This window comes from Colias philodice, chromosome 1, assembly GCF_061535455.1.
Source record: "Colias philodice isolate Cphi_HAF_F1 chromosome 1, ilColPhil1 Martin Lab GWU primary, whole genome shotgun sequence".
Taxonomy (NCBI): domain Eukaryota; kingdom Metazoa; phylum Arthropoda; class Insecta; order Lepidoptera; family Pieridae; genus Colias; species Colias philodice.
In genome coordinates this window covers 13,011,335-13,037,367 of record NC_143086.1, presented here as the reverse complement: position 1 = coordinate 13,037,367, position 26,033 = coordinate 13,011,335, and the positions used below count along the sequence as shown (strand labels likewise).

At 36.0% G+C, this 26,033-nt stretch overlaps 1 protein-coding gene across 6 annotated transcripts in view; it reads left to right on the top strand.

Annotated features, from left to right (window-relative positions):
* The window catches only part of ftz-f1 (ftz transcription factor 1), a 101,280-nt gene that overhangs the window by 70,366 nt on the left and 4,881 nt on the right, over positions 1-26,033 (top strand). For 2 of the 6 annotated variants that reach the window (XM_089697696.1, XM_089697680.1), the window contains 6 exons: positions 16,304-16,926; positions 19,519-19,777; positions 19,935-20,035; positions 22,108-22,250; positions 23,925-23,984; positions 25,934-25,981. In XM_089697696.1, coding sequence (XP_089553822.1) covers positions 16,304-16,926; positions 19,519-19,777; positions 19,935-20,035; positions 22,108-22,250; positions 23,925-23,984; positions 25,934-25,981 — 1,234 coding nt within the window. Of the gene's footprint in view, positions 1-16,303; positions 16,927-19,518; positions 19,778-19,934; positions 20,036-22,107; positions 22,251-23,924; positions 23,985-25,933; positions 25,983-26,033 lie in introns of those variants that run through there. The other 4 variants (XM_089697689.1, XM_089697714.1, XM_089697704.1 and 1 more) reach the window with 4 other exon arrangements.

Genomic DNA, 26,033 nt, shown 5'->3' with positions numbered 1-26,033 from the left:
TTTATCATTGTTCGGTAAATAAGTCATGTATTTATTGGGAAGGTTAATAACACCTCACTATAAAAGGTTTGCCTAATCTGGACTAAAATGATTACGACAATATTACACTCATTATTAAAAGGAAGTTGTCTAGGATTTAAAATCAATAATACATAAAGAAATATAACTGTATCATGAGTAATCTAACTCGTTTCACCAGAGCTATGTCGAGCCGTTTCTGAAGTGGTTTATTGCCTAATTTCCTAATTCGTTCGTGGTCCTAATTCACACACAAACAAATACTCTAAATTATCAAATGTTGAAATGACTGTAAATTTCTTTATATTTTACGTACCTAATTTCGGTCTAGCATAATATTGGAACACCAGATTTGCTGTAGTTTATTTGTATTTATGTGATACAAAAGTTTGAATATTAGTCCTGATGTGTCTTCTACCCATGCCCATAATCTAGAAATTTCTTAACACTTGATGCGTGTCACTGTCTTCCTCTTCAAAATAAGTTTTTTGAGTATTGAAGATATTTTTCTCAATTTACTATTTTGTGACATTTTTTGTACCTAAAGCATGCTTACCAATAATTCGAATATAATATGACTCTATAATATTACTCTCATTAGTGCAAGCATAAGTATTAAGTACTCTATTCTCGTTAATATGTCGTATATTAAATCCTTTGTCTGACATTTAAATAGTCACACGTTCGTCATATTGCTTCATAAAAAGTAAATATCTAGAGCTATGATATATTGTATTCACGGTGTGTAATTGTAACAAGTTGGTTAAATATCAATTTGAACCATTTTTAAGTCCCTTCATGTTTGGTGCTTACGACACCGCATTGTATCGAAATACAATAAGAAATGCTCCTTCAGTTCTTCTACATGACGTGCACCTCTTGTTTCGAATTTCATTATTGGAATCATTATACCCCTATTAGACATTATTTGTCATCCAAAAATTACTTTAGTGTTCCAACTCGAGATCAATGTGGTATAGGTATATTAAGAAGAGCTGGAACGTCAACACATTTACACATTGCACATGTTAGGCCGGGAGATACTGACACAAAATTTCGGGTCATTTGTAACAGGAAGGCGGTCTAGAGGGGTCTTAGTAAATAGTACGCAATGACAAAAAGAAAAATGATGGTCAGAACGCTGGTACCGGCGGACTAGTCGCGTGGGCGTTACTCACACTCGTCGGATAAATAGCGAAATTCCAACGATTTGTAACACAAAAATTTTAGAATTTACCGATAGCCCTTAAAAAAGATGTAGGCGGTAGTGTCATGCCATACAGTTACGATGTGACTTACAGTCCGCCATACCGACGTGAATGCGTTGATTTAAAAAAAACAATTCAACCATTTGTACCGGGCTCACTTTTGCACAGGTAACCATCGTCGTGCAGCCATTTACTAAAATCGCCATGCCATACTTTTCGGACGATTCCAAATGGTCGCCATACCGCGGAAAATCTGCAAATTTTTGAATTTTTTTTTCTCTCCAAACGATTTGTACCACCCTACATTTTTTTTTTCAACAACTCCTGAATGATTATAAATAGAAGTGTGATAATGCCATACCTGTGGGAGGTGGCGAATGTGTATAAGATTTTTTTCTTATTGTAAGATTTTATTCGTAGTTTGAACGATTTGTAGCAGTATGGCACTAATTTTTCCCTCTATTAAAAGTATGGCAAATATAATAATGGTCACGTTGCATCATATACTTTCCAAAAATGCCGTACTGGTACAAATCGCCAATTCTTTTCATTTTTTTTACGTCTTGGCTTAAGTCTTACAATCATCCGCCCCATGTTTGCAATCTGCGATATTTTTTTCTATTAGAATTAGTATACAAACAAACAGAATATAATGATCCCATACTGTAAAAAATTATTTTACGTATTGTACAGTCGTATTTTTGAAACGTGACGAATAAATTAATTTTCAAGTATAGCAGCACTTTTTCCCCCTACTAGAAGTATGGCAAATATAATAATGGTCACATTTTATCAAATACTCTCCAAAAATCCAAATGCAATACTGGTACAAATTGTTTGGCGAAAAAAAATTTTTTTTTGCAGATTTTCGGCGGTATGGTGGCCATTTGGAATCGTCCGAAAAGTATGGCATGGCGATTTTCGTAAATGTCTGTACGATGATGATTACCTGTGCAAAAGTTAGCCTGGTACAAATGTTTGAATTGTTTTTTTTTTAATCAACGCATCGCGTCGGTATGGGGGGCTGTAAGTTACACCGGAAAAGTATGGCATGACACTACCGCCTACATCTTTTATATGGGCTATCGGTGAATTCTAAAATTTTAGTGTTACAAATCGTTTGACTTTCGCTATTTATCCGACGAGTTCGACTAACGCCCACGCGACTAGTCTGCCGGTACCAGCGTTCTGAGTTCTGACCATCATTTTTCTTTTAGTCATTGCGTAATAAGACCTCTGTAGAACCGCCATTCTGTTACAAATGACCCGAAATTTTGTGTCAGTATCTCCCGGCCTATGTATGTGTCATATTTTGCAATTGTTTATAAATACAGGGTGATGTAATTGGTGTAGTACGAATATCTAAAAATCTATGAAGAATTTTGTGATACAGTAAATCGAAGAATTATAGACTATTTTACAGTATTTAATAAAATCATTTAATTTTTTGTTCATTTTCATTAGAAATGTCAATTTTTCTCACCAAGGTGGAAATTTGGATGATAAGGATCTTGTTAGAAAAATATAAATTTTGACTAAAATCGGCATTTTTTTTTTCAAAAATCAAATTACTAATTAATAATCAGAGTTATCACATTATTAAAAAAAATAAGCCAAACTATACACAATTTTTACCTACTTGATGCAATCCTCAAAGATCATATTATATGGACATAGTGTATTGCGCCTTCCACCATACCATCCAGAACTCAACCCAATAGAGTTACTATGGGGCATAATTAAAGGGAAAGTAGCATCACAAAATGTGAACTTTAACTTGAAAACTGTGGAAGAATTATTTAGAAAGGAAGCAAATGCTATTAGTCTGGATATGTTTAGTGACGTTTGGAGAAAGACGCGAGAACATGAGGAAAAATATATTCAATTAGAACCAAAAGTAGATAATTACACTGACTCATTTATAATAACATTAAGAAATTCCGACAACGAAACATCGAGTTCTTCGAGCGATGAAAGTTACAGTGAAGTAGAAGATTACGATTATGATTAAATAGATTCTTCTTCTTCTCTATAGATACTGCTTTCTGAATTGGTGGTAAATGTTAAAACTGTTATGACGATTCAAAAGTGCTTCTAGAAGAAGTCTAATTGTATAAATGTTTGAGTTTGAGTTTAAAACCAATAGTGTGAAAATTATACAATAAACATGTAAGTAACACATATTTGTTAGCGCGTATTGGTACTTGGTAGGTATTACGTACTTACTACAAATATAATATTTCTTAGATATCTTTACTCGACCAAAGTCAGGAATTTAATTATTATTTGATAATTGAATGATTATTAATACTTTTATCCAATTGATTATTATAAGAATAAATAATTAACTTCATCAATTGATTTACTTTTAAATTATAATTTTACAGGTAAATTATGAGAGCTTTCATAAGTAATTATATTTGCATATATATATATCTACAACGCACCCATTTTACAATTCAAGTCTAAAATGAAACTAGAGTCGCATTTATTTTTGAACATACTGTAAGTGAAATTGCATAAGTGTGAGTACTGTGAACATGCCAGCTTTCCCTAATTGACCTATATGTATTATGACATTTTGAGTAATAAGAGGTAATGTTTAGTTTGTAGCTAGGTGATCGAATGGGGCGGAGTTTGAAGCGCAGATCATTCTAAATTTAAAACGCGCACGGCCGCATAGCGCCCTGACCTACTTGCAAGCGGGGCCGCGATGCGGCGCGCGCGCTGCCTGTTGTGAGTTTATGTACGCAACATAAGGTTGCGGCTGTGTGCGTGAGCCACTCGCCATTGCGCGTTTCGCCAGATGCTGGGATGTTTGCAACATCTATTACTTACATTGAAACGTGTATAATACATAATATTACACACGGCTACAAATTAATCTTCGAAAACTTACGAGATTAAACCTTGGGTAGACTGGAACTTTAGATTTGTTATGCGTAGTTCTAGGTACAAGTTCAGAATGTATTTTTTTTTTTTTTCATTAGGAATATATTACATCAATGTTGTTATGGATCTTCTATAGCCTTTCCCTAATGCAACACCATCAATAGGTCGTTCTTTTTTGGTCTTCCTACAACAGGTTTATTATCCTGAAAATTCTTGACTCTTCCAATTTAAATAAGTCACTGAATCATCGACACTCAAATGTATACGATTTTGTAAAATGTAATAAATACATATATGAATTTTATTGAATCGTTAATCGCCTTTGTGGATTCATTTCTCACGCTCATGTATATAAAACAGTATCCCTTTTGACATGACGACTCATTTATTCCCCATTTATTCAGAATCGTTTTTTCATCCCGTCATATAATAGCTACATTTGAATAAGTTTGATTCCAAAATTTGGGAAACTTTCAACTATCACATACATAGTCGTACGTAGTCACGTAGTCACCTGCGATGGATCGTCTCTCCATAGTGGTATATGAGCTCGGGTCTCTACTTGTTTATCAAATTCTGAAAGGATTATATATGAAAGTTTTTATTTAGTCGTGCACTACTATAGAAACATGTGTGAGATGACACAATTCTCACAAATCGGTTGCTGACCCGAATAGCGGGTGTTGCGAGAGGTTCGCACCGCCCGCTCGACCTGCAACCGAGCCTTGTGTAATGCCATTTAGTCCATTGAATAAAAAGTTCTAGAGTGCGTGAGTTAGTAACGTAAGATGTTTCTTCGGAAACATGTCAAGAGTCCCTAGGTAATAAACATACTAAAACCCCGGGACACTAGGAGGAGCCCCGGAGTGGGGGGAGGGGGGGAATGGGTCAATTTTTTCATTTTTCGCTTAAATCTCAAAAACGGTACATGTTAGAGAAAAACTTTCAAGGAAAAGTTGAAAGGCCATAAAATTATCTACAAGTTGTACCTCAATCATTTTTTCCTATATCCTACCGTTTCTGAGTTATACCCAGTAAAAAATGATTTTGGCTCAAACAATTACCCCATACTACACATCAATCGATCAAAAAATATTTCTTTCTTCCAAAAAACTCAAATGTGCAACTTGTGACCGGTACTGGTAGATTGCTCTTAATTAGGTCTATAATTGGTAAAATAAACACATTCCTCCATGAAAGCCTTTAGGAGGAATCGATTGTCAAAATATTATATTAGGGTAGTTTGAGTTACTGAACTTGATCTTTTTATTTTTTTCTTACAAAAAACTCAAAAGTGCAACTTGTGACCGGTACAGATAGATTGCTCATAATTAGGTCTATCTATACTAATATTATAAAGAGGAAAAGTTTGTAAGTATGTATGTAAGTATGTATGTATGTATGTATGGTTTTCACGCAAAAACTACTGGACCGATTTCAAAAATTCTTTCACCATTAGAAAGCTGCATCTTTACTGAGCAACATAGGCTATATTGCATTTTCAAAAAAATTAGAGATCCTTACCAAAAATGCAATAATGTAACCCAAGGTGTAAAAAAATCCTCAATAAAACTTCTGTCATCGCGTGCGCTGCGGAATCTATTGAAGATAGAACAAAAAAATGTTCTACGGTATTATAGAATGGATCAATATCTACAAGAAAGTCCGCGATACCATATGTCCATCTTCAGTAGTTATGTTACTACAACAACTTTTTTACGTTTTCAAAGTAAATAAAAGTGCCGACAGTAATCAAACCATGTTATCCATACACATATATTAATCCTTATCCCATTAAATGATGTTTTATTATAGACTGTTTCAATACCAGCAAAATACTTTTTAAATGAAAAGAATTGGATATTCCATTCAAAAGATATAACGAATTTTTAAAAGTGTCAATCTACAGAAAATAGTAGGTATACTGTTCGAGCAGGCCGTAGTGCGGGGGTCACGGAGGAATTCTACCAATATGCGTCTTGACGGAACACAGTGGGGTTTTGGTCGGTAGGAATCCGACATAACCCACGGCCCCACGGGACGGGGTAAAGGTGATTTTCATGTGATTAAAAATTAAACCTATAGTCCGACCTATTTAGTAGACTTTTCACTGTAACGATATCGCTATCTATGCGGGTGAAACCGCAGGGCATTGCTAGTCATTGATAAAAATACCAGATTCCACCACGGAGGCGTTTACGGGGAATTGAATTTTATTAGGGTAGTTAGGATACTTGAACTTTTTATTTTTTTTCTTCCAAAAAACTCAAAAGTGCAACTTGTGACCGGTACTGATAGATTGCTCTTAATTAGGTCTATAATTGGTAAAATAAACACATTCCTCCATGGAAGCCTTTAGAAGGAATCGATTGTCAAAATATTATATTAGGGTAGTTTGAGTTACTGAACTTGATCTTTTTATTTTTTTCTTCCAAAAAACTAAAAAGTGCAACTTGTGACCGGTACTGATAGATTGCTCTTAATTAGGTCTATAATTGGTTAAATAAACACATTCCTCCATGGAAGCCTTTAGGAGGAATCTATTGTCAAAATATTGTATTAGGGCAGTTTGAGTTACTGAACTTGATCTTTTTATTTTTTTCTTCAAAAAAAATCAAAAGTGCAACTTGTGACCGGTACAGATAGATTGCTCATAATTAGGTCTATCATTGATAAAAATGCCAGATTCCACCACGGAGGCATTTACGGGGAATTGAATTTTATTAGGGTAGTTAGTTAAAAAGTTCAAGTATCGTAACTACCCTAATAAAATTCAATTCCCCGTAAATGCCTCCGTGGTGGAATCTGACATTTTTATCAATGATAGACCTAATTATGAGCAATCTATCTGTACCGGTCACAAGTTGCACTTTTGAGTTTTTTGGAAGAAAAAAATAAAAAAATCAAGTTCAGTAACTCAAACTGCCCTAATACAATATTTTGACAATCGATTCCTCCTAAAGGCTTCCATGGAGGAATGTGTTTATTTTACCAATTATAGACCTTATTAAGAGCAATCTATCAGTACCAGTCACAAGTTGCACTTTTGAGTTTTTTGGAAGAAAAAAATAAAAAGATCAAGTTCAGTAACTCAAACTACCCTAATATAATATTTTGACAATCGATTCCTCCTAAAGGCTTCCATGGAGGAATGTGTTTATTTTACCAATTATAGACCTAATTAAGAGCAATCTATCAGTACCGGTCACAAGTTGCACTTTTGAGTTTTTTGGAAGAAAAAAAATAAAAAGTTCAAGTATCCTAACTACCCTAATAAAATTCAATTCCCCGTAAACGCCTCCGTGGTGGAATCTGGTATTTTTATCAATGATAGACCTAATTATGAGCAATCTATCTGTACCGGTCACAAGTTGCACTTTTGAGTTTTTTGTAAGAAAAAAATAAAAAGATCAAGTTCAGTAACTCAAACTACCCTAATATAATATTTTGACAATCGATTCCTCCTAAAGGCTTTCATGGAGGAATGTGTTTATTTTACCAATTATAGACCTAATTAAGAGCAATCTACCAGTACCGGTCACAAGTTGCACATTTGAGTTTTTTGGAAGAAAGAAATATTTTTTGATCGATTGATGTGTAGTATGGGGTAATTGTTTGAGCCAAAATCATTTTTTACTGGGTATAACTCAGAAACGGTAGGATATAGGAAAAAATGATTGAGGTACAACTTGTAGATAATTTTATGGCCTTTCAACTTTTCCTTGAAAGTTTTTCTCTAACATGTACCGTTTTTGAGATTTAAGCGAAAAATGAAAAAATTGACCCATTCCCCCCCTCCCCCCACTCCGGGGCTCCTCCTAGTGTCCCGGGGTTTTAGTATGTTTATTACCTAGGGACTCTTGACATGTTTCCGAAGAAACATCTTACGTTACTAACTCACGCACTCTAGACCCCCCTTGGAGGGACTCATTCAATGGACTAATTACTGACGTCGTATCCTAAACTTTATAACTACCGTTGGTTTATTATAAACGACTTTGACTCCACCAGGGATTCCCTTGCAGTATTATTAATTATTTCTCATAGCGTACCTAATACAATGTAAACATTAAATTGGTCTCTTGAACGCGGTTTCATTGAGAACTATTTCAAATGGCAAGTTGAAAAACTGCTTTAAATCCACTTTCGATTCGAAGGTGTCAAATGTGAATTGAAACCAATAATAAAGCTCGGTTTCGAAACCGACCTGCGACATTATGACATGAACGCTAATTAAAAAACGAGAACGTTCATGAAACGAGGGTAGTTGTTATGAGCTGTGTACAAGCGACTGTATCGTGCATTTCGACACAATCGGCCGTTCAGTGGGGTGCGCTGCGCAAGCGCCATTTCACAAGACGCCTCGCTCGACCTGTCGCAATGGACTACCCAAATGTGACCTGAACACGTATCACGTTGCAGCTTCAAGACTACGCGTATTGAATTAGCTTAACATTGTCTAATTATTACTACACAATGTTTACTATGTACTTTCCATATCTGTATTCGAGCGATCATATTACTGAAATATCGCAGGTGACCTTCATTACGAAGACTTAATATGAACAACGAATATTATGAAATTGAATTATTGACAAATTTTAACGTTAACGATTATTAATTCTGCCATAAACTGTGTTTGATGCTCCAACTCGTAATTATAAACATTTCACCTCTATATGTTCCCCTACGTGACCACATAAGCGCATCGGCGGACGGAGATGGTCAAATAATGATTGTTACATGGATTGCTGAGCGTTGTGTTCACACCACCTTACGTAACGACGTTGCTACGCCACGCTTGTTTCGAGCGACAGTTAAAATGTAATCAGTATTCAGACTGATGCTCTATTCAATGTTTGGCTTTATAGTTCTCAATATTTAATTACGCAATTTTATTACGCCATGAGCATTAAATAAAATATACAGTATTTGGATGAGCCTCGACTACGGTATAAACGCCGTGTTCTTGTATGAATTCAAGGGCTAATTGGAATCTGACAAGACATTTGGCTTTACTTTAAGGGGTTTTAGATAGTGAGGCGTGATTCATTGAAGGAGAGGATAGATGCAAATACTAAACGTATTGAGAGTGCGCGGGGGTCAGGCGCTCGCGACAGATGTTAGATCACAATAAAAACGCGCGCGCCAGCCGACTATTTCGGCGCGCTGCCTTGACCTGAATCGAACGTTTCGACAGAGCGGCCTCGTACACCGGGCCTTTCTATTTTTTAGGTATTACCTGTCTTGTTATTACAGAAGTTGCAGGGGGCGGTTGAGGCCATCTTTAAAAAATAAGTATTTCTTGGAAGGGTTATTTCGTCATATATCTGTATGAATAAAATCATACAGGTGTGACTATTTAGTATTTATGTCTTCATCGTCGTATTGTCGATGAAAATTTATGTGTTTGAGAACACATAATTTATATCAAAAATAATTTCATAGGTCTCGGACTCGAAATCAGCAATGGTCAATGATTGTTTGGGAAATCTTATTAGAAATAATAGTTTTGCCCTATTAGTCTCTAGTAAGTGTTCGTTTTCTTAGATATAAGTAGGTAGGTCACTACAGAATCGCTTCGGTGATCTTGTTACTACGCATTTGAAAATCTTATAAGCGACATCTTCAAATGAGTGGAGGAGATCTTGACACAGTTGTGTAGATCAGTGCGGGTGATGATTTATCTCGGTTGTCTTGTGTAACGATCACAGCAGTGCTATCTAAACGCGATATAGCGCGCGGGCGTTCGGCGGCATTCGGTTCGCCTCGGAGTCGGTCGTGGCTAACGAGGCGAGGAGGCGGGGGGCGCCGCCAGCCTTGACCAAGTTTCACCGACTCGTCGGTACAAGGAGCGTTCCCCACCTCTTCCCGTCCTTTCGGAACACACAATTTTTTATCTCGTTGACACGATTACTTCATTTGACGACCCTGATGCGCGCTCCAAGGTCGTATCTTCGTTTCGAATAGCTGTAATCGCTCGGAATCTCGTGATGTTGGATTGTCGCCGTCGCTAAGGTCGCCACAGTTAGATAGGTATATTGTTGCGTATCGCTAAGGTAGACCTTGACCCATCTTAGATAAGTAGGCCATATCTTAGCCGCAAATAGCTCTAGAATGCGAGGTGAACATACACTCGTTTGTAGCTATTTTTGCACACCGGCTGTTTGTCACAGAGTTGTGTGTTTTTGATTTGTAAAAATGACCTTGACCTTGATCTACTTACGTCTTGTAATAAGTGCCTGACCTCGTTTCCAACATTATCAGCTACTATCGCGTGCTCATTACAATAACGATACATTATTAAATGCATTAGAACTTAGAAAATATCCACTGCTCCCATTTAGGTTCGTACCTAAACAATGCTCAAGTTTCCAAACGGAATCATGTAACGAGGTAATTTTTTCCAACAAGAATTAAACGAAGTAGCTATTATTAAGTAGTGAATGGAAACCGCAAATGTGCTGGTGACAATATAGTAGAGCCATTTTAATAGGCAACATTTGACAGTAACAAAATTCAACAACGTAACCTAGTAACGACGACATAGAATAACATGATATTTCGTTTTGTTAGAACTGCACATTTGCTTAACTTTTTTCAATTACGATTACATATTTATAGTAATAATGACCAATACAAGTAATATTTTAAAGATTTCGTTTTACTGATAAACTATTCTAAACATAATAAACAATTTCTGAATTAAAGAACTGACGTCGCTACAATTTTGTGTCAATAAACTTTTTTTCTTTTTAAATACCAGAGACGTTACTCTAAAAATCGAAATCTGACATCTAGAATCGAATGCATTGATTACTTGTGAATAAAAATTATCATAAATTAATAAATGCGTTGTGTTTTTTTAACTATGTATTATACTTGTCTTATTTTGCTCCTTAAATTTACGAAAGAAAGTGTATAAGTGTATTACTGGGACAGGGATTCGCCTGATGAATTTTAAAATTGGCATGTATTTCAAGTTCGATTGACAATTAATGTTTCAAGTCCGTATCGATTAATTTAAAATCGATGTTTTTAAGCAGGTTACCTCTCTTCGAAGATAAAATTGATAGACGTCAAATGTTGCCTATTAAATTGGCTCGACTATAGTCATGATAAAGTAAATTAGTTGTGCTTCACGTAATATCCGGCTAAAAAGAATAGCTTCATGGAAAATAATTGAAAGTGTTGTCGTGTGAATTGTCTAATGATAACATAAACACATATGTAAAAGGAAATACAAAACATTGCGAAAGTGTATTACGATCTGTAAGTAGTATACTTAAAAATCGTTTCATACACAACACGAAATTTAAATAAGTGCTGTGGACCGTAATAGGTCATAGTACATCATAGCACCGTGTCACAAAAGAACTCCACAGAGTCACGAAAGGTATAACATTTACTCGTGTATTATGACGCAATCTAGTTTCGCTTATTCCGATCTCTATGAATACATACACTCCAGTTTTCAACATTAAAGCCTACGCTGTCATTAAATTGGATTGAAATTATGAATGCCAAAAGAATAAAAATAATAATAGTTTAAAAAAACTAAAAAACACGCTTTTTATAGAAAACCGAACTAAAAAATAGAAAATTTTATCAAATTAGTGTATTGTCATCGGTCCTCAATAAATCTACAAAGTTTGAACGAAATCTGACCGTTTAAAGTGGGTCAAAATCGCGCCCAAAGAAGTCGGTTACAAACATACAAACATACAGGTGAAGCTAATATAAAGCGTGTAATAAAAATAGATCTAGGTTACTTAGAAGATTTTTTAATGTTAGCTTAATAAATTTCATTTTATCTTTTGGTATTATGTCATAATTCTTTCACAGACATTATGTATGCATGTTTGAGAAGGAACTGGTTTCTCTATCATAAGTCCTAGTTAAGAAACGAGTACAACAGATAATTGTAACGTGAATTGAGGCAATAAATAAAATTTAGATTACAATGATTCAAACTGCTTTAATTGCTATTATATTATAATGAGGCTTCTTCGGTATGAAAATCTCTCTGATCTAGAGCTTAAAAAAATCATAAAAAGTTGTTGAAAATTTAAATAATAATGGCTGTTATTTTTTCGTTTTAGCTGACAGTTAAATGGTATATTTTGATCTTTAGTTTTTTAAACAGTTTCGATGAAATTCGTTTCTTTATATTGCTAGCTTTGAATTAATCACTACATAGTATAAAACAAAGTCGCTTTCCCTGTCCCTATGTCCCTATTTCCCTATGTCCCTTTGTACGCTTAAATCTTTGAAACTACGCAACGGATTTTGATGCGGTTTTTTTAATAGATAGAGTGATTCAAGAGGAAGTTTTATATGTATAATAACGTCCATTAAATAGTGGAGAAGTACTGTTATGTTTGAGGTTTCTAATGTGATGTCGTAAAAAATTACATTTTTTCCGCTTACATTGCAAACGCAGGCTGAACCCTACGAGTTTTATCAAAATAATGTACTAAGTATTATACACATTGAAAAGGTCTACAGAAAAGTCCGCGGTGGTATATGTCTATCTCTTATGGATAACCCACAATAACTTTTTTTTGTCATTTACTTTTTACGACAAATTTTTTATACACGTGCGAAGCCGGAGCGGGCCGCTATGTTTTTATATACAACGTTCACCGTTTTTCTGTAGTGTATATTTAGTATCAGAATTGCACCCGTGCGAAGCCGGGGCGGGTCGCTAGTAATGAATAAGTGGTATATTTTTCATCATCAAAGTTAATATAAAGGATTATTCTTGAAAACACAACAAACCAAGCACGATGTGACTTCAGATTTTTTGACTAAAATAATCGTCAAAGGATTTGCTATCGTTTAATTTCTTTTTTCTAATTTCATTAGTTGTAAAATAACATTCATATTTCGCTAATCGCTACTCGCTAGTCTATAAATTGTTCAGTCCTAGTCAAAACTATTTACCTGCTTACTAGAAACCATCTATTGATAGTATATTTTTACGTAATGATAAACGAAGGAAAGTCAAAAACCCGTTTAATCAAATTGTGTCAAGGGACGACCATGTAAACCAGTTTTTGTGAAATGAGAAGAGGATTCTATCGACGTACCGCATTCACGAGTATGCTCTCATAGTTGTTTGTTGCTGCAATGAATGGACGAATGTTTATCGAAATTGTATACCAACTTCCTTGTTCCTACAACTATAGACCACTACGAAACATGATAGCCATTAAAACCAGCAAACTTGCAGTCCAAATATGATATTTAAGTTTGTAGGCGAAGTTTGAAACAGTCTTTACCGAGTTCTGCGGTTGTAGATACATAAATTCTTTCATGAAACAGACTGCAATACGAAACTGGTGGAATTGCACACAACAACGCTCAAATCCGTTACGCTCTGCGTCTCTCTTGGATCCTTAGCGGCGCCCTATAACTTTGTCCTTCTCGCACAGAGGCGCGATGGCTACAATAAAAACTGGTTGTTATTTTTAACTCGTGGGTTGGGCGACTCGGCCACTGACTGAAAGCCCCCTTCCGTTCCAGATTCAGACTTATTTATTTACAGTTTGTAACAGTTTCGATAACTTGTCTGCGAGTTGCGATATGTCGTGAACGTACAAAAAAGTTTGTGATTTGGAGAAGTGAAAAATCAGAACGGCGATTGCATGTCGTGACTGCGTTTTTTTTTTCTTTCCTTGACATTTACTTTGACATTGTTGAATGATGTGCCTTCGATTTTAATATTCTTATGGTAATTATAGGAACTTATTAGGGCTATAATGCTGAGTAGGAAAGTTTCTGCTTTGTCGAAAACGACGTTAAAGCAATTCAAAAGTAAAGCGAGAAGTCGTCAAACCTCAACAATGCAATTTTTGTCCCGACGCAAACTCGAGTGCACTGCATATCCGGGAAATGCGACGATGTCGAGGGTATTAATTTCAAACAGATGCTCGTTATATTATACATGCGTTTAGTTATGTACATTGTACAATACTAATATCTGTTCTCATTCTAGAGGCACCATTTTAGACTTTACCTCTCAAAGAATCGGAACGGACATAAATTGCTGATATCGTGAGAAGCGGCCGCTTGATATTTGGAATATTGCCAAAACAATAAAGAGCAGTAGACTGCGTGCATTATGGGGCCGCTGTCCTAATTTTCAAGAATGTTATTAAAACTTTATCGAATTGCAATCTAAGATTAAAACCAATGAGCGACGCCATACCGACATATAAATATTTTAGGTTGACGAAGATTCGTTTTACTTACATTTGCTATTAGGCGAAGGAATTCTTATCTGAGCGGCACTGATAAGAAATGGTACCAAATATGCTTTTAATTTTATACATGGGTTTACGAATAGAGTAAACAACATAATGTTAAAATGTTGAACATTTTAAACTAAGTCTGCTATTCATTCAAATAAAATATAATGTGCTTTGTAGATTCGACTCATGTGGTGGCAAATATGGATTTAATTCTCTATACAGATAATAAGGTCTAATTTATTTATTTTATTTATTTATTTAACACTTTATTAGTTGTACAATCAGGAAAACTTAAAATTACTTACAGCTAAAAAACAGAGTACAACTAACTTGGCGGCCTTATCACTACGTAGTGATCTCTTCCAGGCAACCACGGTAAAAGGTAACGAGCAAAAAGGTACGCGGGACGAGAACAGGAAAAAAAAAATAAAATAATAATAATAATAGCAAGAAAAACCAAGAAAAAGAAGAGTTTTTTATCATACAAACATGTGTCTACATAAATTAATACATATCTAAATATATATAATATCATATACTTACATACATGTACAAAGATAATAAATATAAATCTACATAGACGCATACATAAATAAAATAAATAGGTATACATACAAATTATATATATACATAAATATTATATATCATATTCTGAAGGAAACACACCGATATTAAATAAAATACCTATATATATAAATGCCATGCATATCTATACATAAATACCACATATACTACTACATACATGTAAAACTAATTTATTGTTTTGTAATTCGCAAATCCCCTTACAATCATCAATTAGTGCAATGTTATTAATCTGCTTAACGGATAACGGTTCACTTTCATGATTAAATATGTTCAATCTACGCTACATTATTTATTTATTCTTATTTATTTATTGAAACTTTCATTGTACTTACAGTAATAATACCAAAGCATACATTGAATTTAGTAATAATACGTTAACAAAAATAAAAACAAAACGGAGTTACCCACTATGTAAGTACCTGTTACAGAGGTCTAGGACAGTATTTGTACTGCTAGCAAAAATATCAATTGTGGCATCAGAGACTCAGAGGCCAGCACACGATTTAAGAGATGAAGGGCCGAGTGTGTCGGAGCGGTGCCGGCCGCCTGCGTCCGCACACAGGCCTCAGCGAACAGCGGCCGGCGGCGCCCACAACCCGAAAAACCAATTATGGAAAATCTGGGATTGAGCTTTAGCAATTAGTCAATATCAAATATCAAATTTGTGGGATACAAAGCTGATGTAGTATCATGCATTAGCATTCAACATGATCTGATGAATTTAGGTTATTATTTTGTGTCTATCGGATTATGTTATTCAGGCAAACGTAATTTATCAGTGTAGATAATAATTTCAACTGCAATAATGTTTGCTTCGTAGTTTATTTCTTACAATTCTGAATTACTTTCATGCATCTATTTCATTTTCATTAATAAATATGAATGTATTAAAAGTTATTACTATCAATCTGATAATGAGTTGTTTTTAAATCAAAGTCTCCTAGAGCAATCAGTAGATGAACGCTAATTTACAACGCATCTTATTTGCACAGGATACTTGGCTTCAAATTATCCTATCTCTTACGATCAAAGGCTTTAACTAAAGCGCAAGCAGTAGTCATCTAGCACTCCTGAATATACTGACGCCTTCTCTTAAAGACAGATTTTACGCTTCGTATATTAGAGAACGTTAGGTTTTAGTACTAAATGACTGCATTACAGAAATGATGTATGGCTTTTTTCCCACACAAGTAATAATTAAGATAATTACATACTGACTTATAAAGACACTACTTGACCTATAACTTGCTAAGGCCATTCAGAATTTAATTTGATTTACTTTATCTGTCCACGTCAGCCTCAGTCAGTTTGAAAAGATCGTAATGAACTGTTTCTTTGTTACAGCCGTGCGAGCAGACCGCATGCGAGGTGGTCGCAACAAATTCGGTCCAATGTACAAACGCGATCGCGCCCGCAAATTACAAATGATGAGGCAGAGACAGATCGCCGTGCAGACCCTTCGTGGTTCGCTCGGAGACAACGGGCTCGTCCTGGGATTCAGCTCACCTTACGCCTCGGTTCCCGTGAAACAGGAGATTCAAATACCACAAGTGTCGTCGCTGACGTCATCACCGGAGTCATCCCCCGGGCCGGCGCTGCTGGCCACCCAGCCGCAGCCTCCACAGCCGCCGCCGCCGCCCTCGCACGACAAATGGGAAACCCACTCGCCGCACTCGGCCTCGCCGGACGCCTTCGTCTTCGACACCCAAGCCTCCGCAGCCGCGACCCCATCCAGCACCGCCGAAGCCACGAGCACAGAAACTCTCCGGGTCTCGCCCATGATCCGGGAATTCGTACAGACCATCGACGACCGAGAATGGCAGAACTCCCTCTTTGGCCTTCTGCAGAGCCAAACCTACAACCAGTGCGAAGTGGATCTCTTCGAGTTAATGTGCAAAGTTCTCGACCAAAATCTGTTCTCGCAAGTCGACTGGGCGAGAAACACCGTGTTCTTTAAGTATTTAAAGGTGAATTTCCAGATAAGTATAAGAATCCCATCCCGAATCCCGTCAACCCCCTCCTGGTGTACACCTATCTTTGCGATTGTTGTGATGCTTTTGCGAATTGTTTTGTTTCGCCATGCGAAGGATGTTTCTTATGATTTGTGTGTAAAGGAAGGGATCCGGCCGTGTAAATAGAAGCGCGTGTGACGCATAGAGCGGTGCGGTGCCGTTCGCAATCGATACCCCTCCGCTCCGCCCGCCGCGCCTCACCAACTGGGTCAAGTTCCCACGACAAGCATGCCGCCAATCGTTGCCGTCGCGTTACGATTCCACATTAGCGTCCCTAATTACATTACTCGCTGCCATGACATAATAATAATATTTTAACAATTCATTTCCGAGTGACTCGCTAAATGCAGTAGTTTCCGGCCATGCTTAAGCATTTATATTTCAAAGAGTCTAACAACGTTCATGAATACAAATGATTGTGCGTCCAGTGATCAATTATGCGTGTACCGGAGTTCAATCAATCAGGAGAAGCCAACGGAGGAGCGAGCAAAGCGGTAGCGGTCGCGTTCCGTGGTCGCCGTACGCTTACGCAAGACCCGTAGCCGGTCACGTGGCCGCGCGACGTTGCCGCACCGACCCTCATCTCCTCTCGCTCCCACAGATGGCCTCAACTCCGCAACTAGCAATTTTCATTTGTGCTAAATGACGCGGCTTGTTTACGACCCATTCTCAGAATTAGGACGACGGCGTACGTACATGAATCTCGCCTGCGTTTACACATGTTTACGGAAATGGGCTATGTTCTTTAATCTTTACACGCGAGCAGTCGCACAAGCATTAGAAATGACCGCCCTTGCCGTAGCTCTTTCTAACGGGATGTGTGAGCACGTAAATAAAAGGACGAGCGAAGCATGGAGCGCGCGAGATCGATGTTGATGACCTATGCTTTCTCCAGACGGATGTGATGTAACGGTATGGAGTGCGGTGCGGCAACGTTGCACTTTCGTCGGCGCACTTGACACAGTGCCCGTGGCCGACTTGCCGCGAGAAAGCACTTTTTACTGCGCGCGTAACCACTGGTAACCGAGACGTAACTAGTTATGCGGCCTTTCGTTGCTTTCTCTTACGTAACGTTTAACGAGTCACGATTAGTTTAGACGCGTACCGCAATGATTTCGAACACGCAATGACGTTATTAGGTATCACGTCAATGTTCAATGTACACATGGACTTTGTATGGGATACCTACGAAACCAATTGACTATTTAATGGGTTCCCTCAATTTATTTATACAGTCTGATAAGCTAGTTAAAAAATACATTTGAATATAAGCTTCCTTTTTTATGTTCAATTAAATTATTACATACTTACACTTTATTGCTGAAAAGTATAGGGTCGTGCAATTTGGTTCTTTCGCCTTTCTATTTCATTACAGCCCATTCGTTAAAGACATTAGCCAAGCCTTAGTTTCAAAACCGCTTATGATAACGTTGAGCCTGGCAAATTTAACGCTCTACAAAATTGTTACAATATAATGATTTAGATGGTATTTCATAATTGCGTATGACCATTCAAAGCCTCGACTATAAAAAATAATATCTAAATCCGCTTAAATAAATAATTCATTCAAATCCAAGTTTAATATTTCAAAAACGTCTTTCGTTACAAAAAATTTGGACGTAACTAAACAAAAAGGTTTGTTCAATATCTTATGTAATAGACCGCGATTCATAAAGTTATGTATAGAGGCTGACAAAGCCGTATTCTATTAAATTGACGTGTTTGTATGGTATCTGGCACTTTACTCGTCGCCGCGACTTTGACCCAGATCATAAGCCGAGTACGGACTACGGACATCTCAAGCCAAGATAGCTCACATAAGAGAATGCTAGCTAACTAAGCTAGCCCAAACATTCAATGGCAATTAGTTTCGTATTAAAAGCGGCATGCAAAAGTGTTGATTTTTCATTTCTTCACTCATGAACGTGATGTTTTTTATACATAACTACTTCGTCGAAGTTAGGCGATAATTATTTTTGAAAAATTATTTGCCAGTTTTATAGGCAGTTGGTGACAATTTTAAAATTAAACAGAATCCAAGTATAGGTATCGAACGCAACGTTTTGGAAGACCGGATCTTGATGACCCGATCTTGATAGACATTGAGTAAGCGCTGCCGCGGTGGTGCAATAAGTTTGAGCTCTAAAATTCAGTTATGTCGTTTCGTAAACGGCAAATTTACTCGTTCGTACAGCCCTGTACACTAATGCAACTAGACAAAATGTAGGTCAGAGCTGAGCCGTGAGCCGCTCGCGTCTGTCATTCGGTTCAAGATACAAATCGCTTATACATTTAATGTAGCGAATTCACCGCTGCATTCAGGGAAACAGGGATTTGAGCAAAGTAACGTTAATACGTCACACGCGATACTATGAACAAGGACGGTCCCTATGTCCCGGGTCGAAAAAGCAAAGAATACGGCGGCCGTGTCTGACTCGTCTGCTCGCGAATGTATATAACCGCCGTATTCCCGTAATCTCTTCGCCCAAATGTGCGTGCATTTGTCGAAGGTAGGCCGCATACAGCAACGCTGAATGTTCTCCCCAGGTCGACGACCAAATGAAGCTCTTGCAGCACTCGTGGTCCGACATGCTCGTGCTGGACCACCTGCACCAGCGGATGCACAACGGGCTCCCGGACGAGACGACCCTGCACAACGGCCAGAAGTTCGACCTGCTGTGTCTGGGCCTCCTCGGCGTGCCGTCCCTCGCCGAACACTTCAACGAGCTCCAGAACAAACTCGCAGAACTCAAATTCGACGTACCTGACTACATCTGTGTCAAATTCTTGCTACTACTTAACCCTGGTTAGTATTTTCTTCCTCCTTCCGACTTTTGTTATTTTGTTTTACACGCCTGGCCCTATGCGAATTGATTGTATTTTTATTTTGTATGTGTGTGCATATTTTAAGTGGACAAGTTATTCATTTAGTACTTGTTTGAAGAGTATTCTTGGGGTTTCAGACGTGAGGGGTATCGTAAACGTAAAATGCGTGCGCGACGGCTACCAGACGGTACAAGCTGCGCTCTTGGATTACACGCTGACCTGCTATCCTACGATACAGGTAAACATTTTTGTAGTTCTTTATTTTACAGGCCTTTTAATGATCATTGGTAACGTATTGCCATCAAAGAAAAGGTCATGCAACATTGTAGAACCAACTAAACTTCATTATACCGACGAGCAGCTTTGAGAGGCTGGGTCGGGAGTATTGTTTAGAAACCGCGACGTACAAAAATAACCTAAATCTCTATGATGAAGTGTGAAAAAATGCATCTTTATAATAGTTTATACTTTGTTCATCTAAAAATAACGTCTGGTTATACATATATTTCTAGCTGTTCTACAACGTTTTTCTTATAGGAGTAATCAACTTCTTGATTCAACGTCAGCACTAATCGAAATACGTCTATCTTACTTGGCCAATTGATTGCAAAGATCAAATCAAACATTCTACGATGAATTAATACGCAATATCTCGAGAGAAAAATCTGAGACAGTCGTAACAATATATCTTTATATATTTTAGCTTCAAATTGCAAGGAAAATTTTTAAATTTTATGTTGCATTATAATAATTGCATAACCGCACGATTAGCTTACACATAATGAAGGTAGAGTTAACAATTGTTTACGAATTCAAAAATTATGTATAGCCACAATACAATTGCTATTATAATAATATAATAATACGCACAACATGCATACATAATTATTTATTGAGTTAATATCGATACCGCTCCTATCACTAAACTGATTTGCTATGTAGTGTTACACAATACAAAGCTTTCAAATTATATTTTATTTACGTTTAAATTGAACGGAGAATGTGAAACTAAAACTGTAATCCGAAAAATGGGTCACTGAAAACGCGAGAGAGTATTCAGCGGGCGAGTTTATATAGACGTTTTGTATTTTGCGAAAATACCACGAGTATCGTATACATCACAGTTTTTGTGTCAATTCGTCGCATAAATTGTATAGACCTAACAAGTACAACGTCATTATGCATTTACAAAGCATATTCTATTCATTGCCAGCAACAATGTTAGATAAAGACAGACACATGAATGTAATCCCGTGGAATGTATTAACATAGTCGCATTCGTATAAATAGGTAACTAAAGTTCTTTATTGTCTCGTCCAGTAATTACATTAAAATAGCGAAAAGATAGCCCCAGTTAAACAGGACAGTTTTCTGTGACATGCATTAGAGATGGCGTGTTAAAAAAAATCGATAAGTTTCTGGAACAAAGCAAAACACGTATTGGGATAGAATATTAACATATTGTGCTCTGGGATTCCCAGTTAGCTAAGCGGAACGAAACATAAATAGGTACGAAACATTTCTTGAGGTTTCATAAACACTTCAACTAAGAAGTTTGCACATTTTATTTGAAAAAATGGATCGATAATTTTCAATGCCTTATTTCTATTGTATGCATTTCTTTACGTTGTGGATAAAAATGAATTCAAGGTATGATGTTGTTACAAGATCTGATATCCTTAAAAACATCACAATAACATCCCAGTCGTTTTGTAGAGCGATATACGTTTAAATTTCGAAATATTATTTTAGATTTAAATGAGCTGAAAAGCATCAAACTCAATCTCTAACATTTATAAATTCAACTAGACTTAGTTTAGAATACAGAAAAATAATAACTTACCACCGGTTCGTAAAGCAGTTTCTACAGAGACGAACCGGCCCACTAAATAGTTGCTCTTTACAATCATAACAATGTAACTACGTATTTTAATAATGAAAAGAGAAGTTCCACAATAGATATTAACCAGATTGAAAACACCCTTTTTTCCAGTAGTATAAATTTGGCAAATAGCTAATAGAAACGACTATCAACATTTATTCCAAGATATATTTAGCAAATAGCTAATTGAAACCACTGTTTCTTCCAGGATAAATTTGGCAAATAGCTAATAGAAACCACCGTTTAATCCAGGATAAATTTGGCAAATAGCTAATAGAAACCACCGTTTAATCCAGGATGAATTTGGCAAATAGCTAATAGAAACCACCGTTTATTCCAGGATAAATTTGGCAAATAGCTAATAGAAACCACCGTTTATTCCAGGATAAATTTGGCAAATAGCTAATAGAAACCACCGTTTATTCCAGGATAAATTTGGCAAATTGGTAATGGTGGTGCCCGAGATCCACGCGCTCGCGGCCCGGGGGGAGGATCACCTCTACCAGCGGCACTGCGCCGGGCAGGCCCCCACACAGACGCTGCTCATGGAGATGCTGCACGCTAAACGCAAGTGAGTAGCCGTTCTGGAAGGTTCTCGGACGTCCTGGAATATTCGGGAACATTCTAGAAGGTTAGGTTACGCTTGAACGAGATCTGAAGACAATCGGTGTACACATTCCAAATGTTGGATTAGTTAAATTAATTTCAGGTAGAGAATAGGTACTGTAGCTTGTCTCTATGGAGAGCGACCCTCATAGTAATACGGTCATGTAAGCTATTACCGAAATTAACTAGCAATCTAGAAAACTTTTGATACGAACAGTGAAACAAAGGCGAACCGGTATGACCTACTTTTATAGAATTTATATTTGGAAATTTAGAATTTTGATAAAACAAAAGGAAATAAAATGATAAATGAAAAGTTTCGTTCTCATTATGGTCTCAATATAGTTTCGCGATAATGACGTCATTCAGTTACGATGCTCGTTAATTAAATTGTTAGGCGATAACCTACTTTACATTACAGTAATTTTTGTCGAACAGTGAGAACTTTCAACTGAGAGTATTTTATGTATAAAAGTCGTGTAAATATTTATTAATATCTGCTTCCATAAGTACCAGAAGCGTAGCGTGCCTTGGCGGGACCCCGTATAAAAATTTGTTTGGGGGCCCTTAGGAAGGGTAAAATTTCTCACAAAAAAAATTTTTTGCATAAAATTAAAAGAAATATTTATTCATCATAATTGTCTATCTGTCACATTCCAAAATTTTTACAAACAATTCAAATTAAATATATATATATATACATATATCTACACACAGGAGGCCAGAAAATTGTTTTTTTTTTTTACTTTTGTCATTTCTGAAAAAAAAAATTGGGAAGTTTTTAGTAATTTTTGCTTACGCACGTTGGGGGCCCCGTATAATTGATACGGCAAATACGGCGGTAGCTACGCCCCTGATAAGTACCTATGTCAAAACATCCTGTATTGATATACTAATTTCATGAAATATGAAAATAATTGGTAATAAGATTAATTATTTAGTTAAAAGGAAATTGTGGGAGTAAAAGCCGCTTATATATTCAGTAAGTTCGCTGAACTCCTACATTTTATCATATGTACAAAAGAAATCTCAATTTTGTTCTCATCTTGATGGAAAATTTTGGTACGAATCGACCAATTATTGTTAATTAAAAACATGTGATCTGAGATAGGAAATAAAATTTCTATTACCTATATGTCTTCATTTAATGGATCTTGGAAATAAAGTAAAATATTGTAGTGTTTATAACAAAACAATTACCTACCTAATATCAAACTATAGCAAACTATTGTCAGAACATACAATTTCAATGGTATAGAATAAAACCTTTACAGAACAATAATTATGAATTATATGGACATAATATCATCATCTTAAAAAGTAACATAATGTTAGGTCAAATAAATTTAAAAGGTTCAAACTACATCCCAATACAACGTATAGTATATTCACAAGTGATATATAAGTCATAAATATATTTATCGAAACATAAAAATTCAAAACATCAGACATACTATATCAATACACATAGACTATCTACACAACATTTGAATATAAACACAATATAGAAACATTTCATTGGAAATTAGTCATATATGTATATTTAATTTAGTAGATAGTATTTAAAAAAACTGAAGGTATCCTCAAACTCAAACTCAAATATATAGTATGAGTTATGCAGTAATGTGTCTCTTTCTAGGCCAAATGGAGGCGAGATGGTAAACCGGAGTGCTGAGCACACATCAACTTTAGACCGATTGTACGTTACTTGTTATTATATTATATATTCATCTCTCACTCATTCTAAGACCACACGCTATAGAGTTGCCAGTGTTCTTTGATATTCTTACTTGTTTACAATTCACTTAATTAATGAATATTCGTTAATTAGACAATTTACAGTACTTTGAAGGGATTAAAAATCTCACAACCCACACAATGAAAATAATTACAATGTTTAACGAAATTTCTGAAGTACCATTGTTGTATAAATTCTGTTTTGTTTTTGAATAATAATCCGATTATAAAATGAACGTGAATTTAATAAAGAACATAATATATAGTTATTACAAATGAATAAATTGGCCAAATTCATGTTTAAGTAACGCACGTTCATAGAAGATCTAACGCATACGATTCGTATAACAAATAATAAATGTAAATTTCAACATACATATTGAACATGAAAACTCATTTATATGTCTCCGATAAATATTCTTTGAATGCGCTGGCAACTTTATTATTTTCATTCGCTTTATAAACCACAATATTGGATGTAATCAATCTATACATAATGTTTTAACATTTCACAAACATCGCTTTTATTAAAATATTAATGAAATCAAACGTGATGAGATGTTATTCTTATTTCTGCAAATACAATTGAGTAAAATTCATTATTCATCGCTGACCACACAAAACATGCACCGAGGTACATGTAATATTTAATTAAATATTTTATCGTAAAAATAAACAAGGATTTCATATTCGTGAAATGCAAGGTCTATTTTCAGACTCATTATTAATTCTCTGTGTATGTACTTATATTGTGATATTTAAGGACATTAATCATTTGTTTCTATCTCTTTCTTCTATTTTATATTACGTTGATTTATGTAATTTAAATATATCTTGTATACGCACATTATTCTTATACACTTCATTTACGATAACATGAAAAGATAATTATTTATAAACGGGTCATTGAATTTAAATGGGGCATTTAATGTTTTATACTTGACAAAAATGGGTTAATATATGATACGAATGAGCATATAATACAGTCACATTACACGTGGTATTTATCAATTATATAAAGAGCCTTTCATACAAATGTAGCACAACATAAACAAATACAGCGGTGTATTTTAATAAAAATGTTTACTTTTGCAAGTTTCAATAGTCGCCGTTGATTCTTTAAATAGGTCACGTGAGATTATAAGCGAAGAATACGATAAAATAGATTTATAGAATGAACGCGCTGATAAAGCGCGATCCGAGGCGCCCTCAATGATATAAATCTTCAAACGCTCTATTTGCATAAGCTTTGTAATGGAAAACTATTTGTTGCAATTCTTATATGACGAAAGCGGGTTACGGTAGTCATGGTTACCGTAGGCACTCGGCACGAATGAAACACAATGGATGTTTGCTAATCTATCAGTTGCATGATATACGATAATATAATAACGATAGATGTGCCAATTGTGTACTATATTTAAGTTGCTGACTTGAACTGATTACATTTATAATAAAGCGAGCACGTTCACAAGCCTTTTTGCTTGCACCGCTCTTTATTCTGATGCGGTAATATAGCGAGAATATAAATAACAATAGAACATCGCATTTCTAAATTGTCGATATCCAAATATAGTACGATAGAAATAAAGTTTAAAATGGCCCAAATCGTGCGGCCTTGATCCATCGACCCAACAATAGCGTGAAGCCTTAAAAATAAGATTACGGTCAGTACGGTTTTAGTTTGCCGTTGAAATGGATATTTATGGCCAAATATAATGAGAGTATGTGTTGGGAGATTTGCGGGATTTCTATATAATGAATTATGGCAATACAATATACCAGTTTGATTTTGAAATATAATTAAGTTCAAATGGAAACGTGCAACGCTGCCTCATTTGGGATACTGGGACTTCACCTCCGAATGACGATGCAATTGACATTTGATTCTCATGACTCTGTCTGTGTCAGGTGCGGTTTCCTGCCAAACGACACGATTGAGCCGCATTCTCCAATATAGTAAGCATTCAATACCTCCGAGACTGCACCACTATTGCACCGTATTTAATAC